General features: G+C 35.3%; 1 protein-coding gene across 1 annotated transcript; it reads left to right on the forward strand.

Moving 5' to 3' along the window:
* The first annotated feature begins 304 nt into the window (after positions 1 to 304).
* LOC114375322 (UDP-glycosyltransferase 74G1-like) lies at positions 305 to 2,222 on the forward strand. Its single transcript, XM_028333094.1, has 2 exons — positions 305 to 1,064; positions 1,464 to 2,222. Exons 1-2 carry the CDS (start codon positions 414 to 416, stop codon positions 2,178 to 2,180), a joined length of 1,368 nt encoding a protein of 455 aa, XP_028188895.1. The 5' UTR covers positions 305 to 413; the 3' UTR covers positions 2,181 to 2,222.

Below are 2,222 nucleotides of genomic sequence, written 5' to 3' on the forward strand. Positions count from 1 at the left end.
GGATTAAGTAGGTTTGAAATATTTTTCTCTCTTTTTTGTATTATCAATATTATCTTTAGTAGTATTTTTAAATAAAAAAAACTTAGAAACTCAATTAAATTATTTTGCAGACGAAATAGTTGAATATTGAATTTTTGATTAATAGCACATAATTTTTAACATAAAAGATAAAAAAACATAAATCATTTTGGCTAAGATAAAATAAAAACCGTTGTATTAACAATAGAATTCTATTTTCTCCATATATGGGGAGATGGAGGATTCGGTATACCTACTCATGAGTTCCAACAACCATATATAAAATTTAGAAGCCTACAAATTAAACCAAAGTTCTTTAATCAAAGACTACATGCCTAAACTTGTACAAGTTGTATCCCTCCACCCGCACTTGCAGAGAGTGGCACATCAACCAAATGGAGAAGAAAAGCAAAGCCAAAAGAGTCCATTGTTTGGTCCTAGCATATCCAGCTCAAGGTCACACCAACCCCATGCTTCAATTCTCCAAGCTTCTTCAACATGAAGGTGTGAGAGTAACATTTGTCAGCACCGTTTTCCATTGCAAGAACATGAAGAAACTGCCACCTGGCATTTCACTTGAGACCATTTCAGATGGTTTTGACAGTGGCAGGATTGGAGAAGCAAAGAGCTTAAGGGTCTATTTGGATCAATTTTGGCAAGTTGGGCCAAAGACTCTTGTTGAGCTTCTTGAGAAGCTTAATGGATCATCAGGGCACCCTATTGATTGTCTTGTTTATGATTCATTCATGCCTTGGGCTCTGGAAGTTGCAAGGAGTTTTGGGATTGTTGGGGTTGTTTTTCTCACTCAAAATATGGCTGTGAATAGTATATACTATCATGTCCACTTGGGAAAGTTGCAAGCTCCCCTCAAAGAGGAAGAGATTTCTCTTCCTGCTCTGCCCCAACTTCAACTTGGGGACATGCCTTCTTTCTTTTTTAACTATGTTGAGCATCCTGTTTTTCTTGATTTCTTAGTAGGTCAGTTTTCTAACATTGACAAAGCTGATTGGATCCTCTGTAATTCCTTCTACGAGCTGGAGAAAGAGGTAAGTAGCTCAAGTCTTTTGACACTAACACACACACATGTCCTAATTTTATTACTTTTTTTATTTGAATAAATAGTTGGTCTAGTGTGTTATAAAAATTTTTTACCTTATTATCCAATTAGCAAATGTATGGCAAGTTGAATTCTACAATAACTTTTTTAATACTTACCATAATTTCTGATTAATTATTCATGTAAAAAATATCTACTCACAATACATAGAAATTAAATTCTTTTTATTTTTAGTTTATTTTTCTTATAAGATTTATAATTTGACTTTTGAGATTCAGAGGATAAAGTAAGCAACTTGGTTGTTAATAAGAAAATCAATTATATTATGTACATATACATCACTAATCATAAATGTATTAGAATGTGACATTACTTATTTTGCTTGTAGGTGGCTGATTGGACGATGAAGATCTGGCCAAAACTTAGGACAATAGGACCATCCATTCCATCCATGTTTTTAGACAAGCAAACCCAAGATGATGAAGACTATGGTGTTGCACAATTCACAAGTGAAGAATGCATAAAATGGTTAGATGATAAGATAAAAGAGTCTGTTATTTATGTTTCTTTTGGGAGTATGGCAATACTTAGTGAGGAGCAAATAGAAGAACTAGCTTATGGTTTAAGAGATAGTGAAAGTTACTTCTTGTGGGTGGTTAGAGCTTCTGAAGAGACTAAACTCCCTAAAAACTTCGAAAAGAAGTCAGAGAAAGGCTTGGTAGTGTCATGGTGCTCCCAGCTAAAAGTTTTAGCACATGAGGCCGTAGGGTGCTTTGTAACACATTGTGGTTGGAACTCTACATTAGAAGCTTTGAGCTTGGGAGTTCCAATGGTTGCAATACCACAAGAGGCTGACCAAAGCACTAATGCCAAGCATATTGAAGATGTTTGGAAGGTGGGAATCAAAGCTTCAGTTGATGAAAAACATGTTGTGAGACGAGAAGTGTTGAAGCGTTGTACAAGGGAAGTAATGGACAGTGAAAGAGGCGAAGAGATGAAGAGAAACGCCATGCAGTTGAAGACTTTGGCTGCAAATGTTGTTGGTGAGGGTGGAAGTTCTCATAGAAACATTACTGAATTTGTGAATAGCTTGTTCCATTTGTAATTAATGCACTCAACCTCAAATTACTTCTTATTTACTCAGTCA

This window comes from Glycine soja, chromosome 11 (assembly GCF_004193775.1).
Source record: "Glycine soja cultivar W05 chromosome 11, ASM419377v2, whole genome shotgun sequence".
Taxonomy (NCBI): Eukaryota; Viridiplantae; Streptophyta; class Magnoliopsida; order Fabales; family Fabaceae; genus Glycine; species Glycine soja.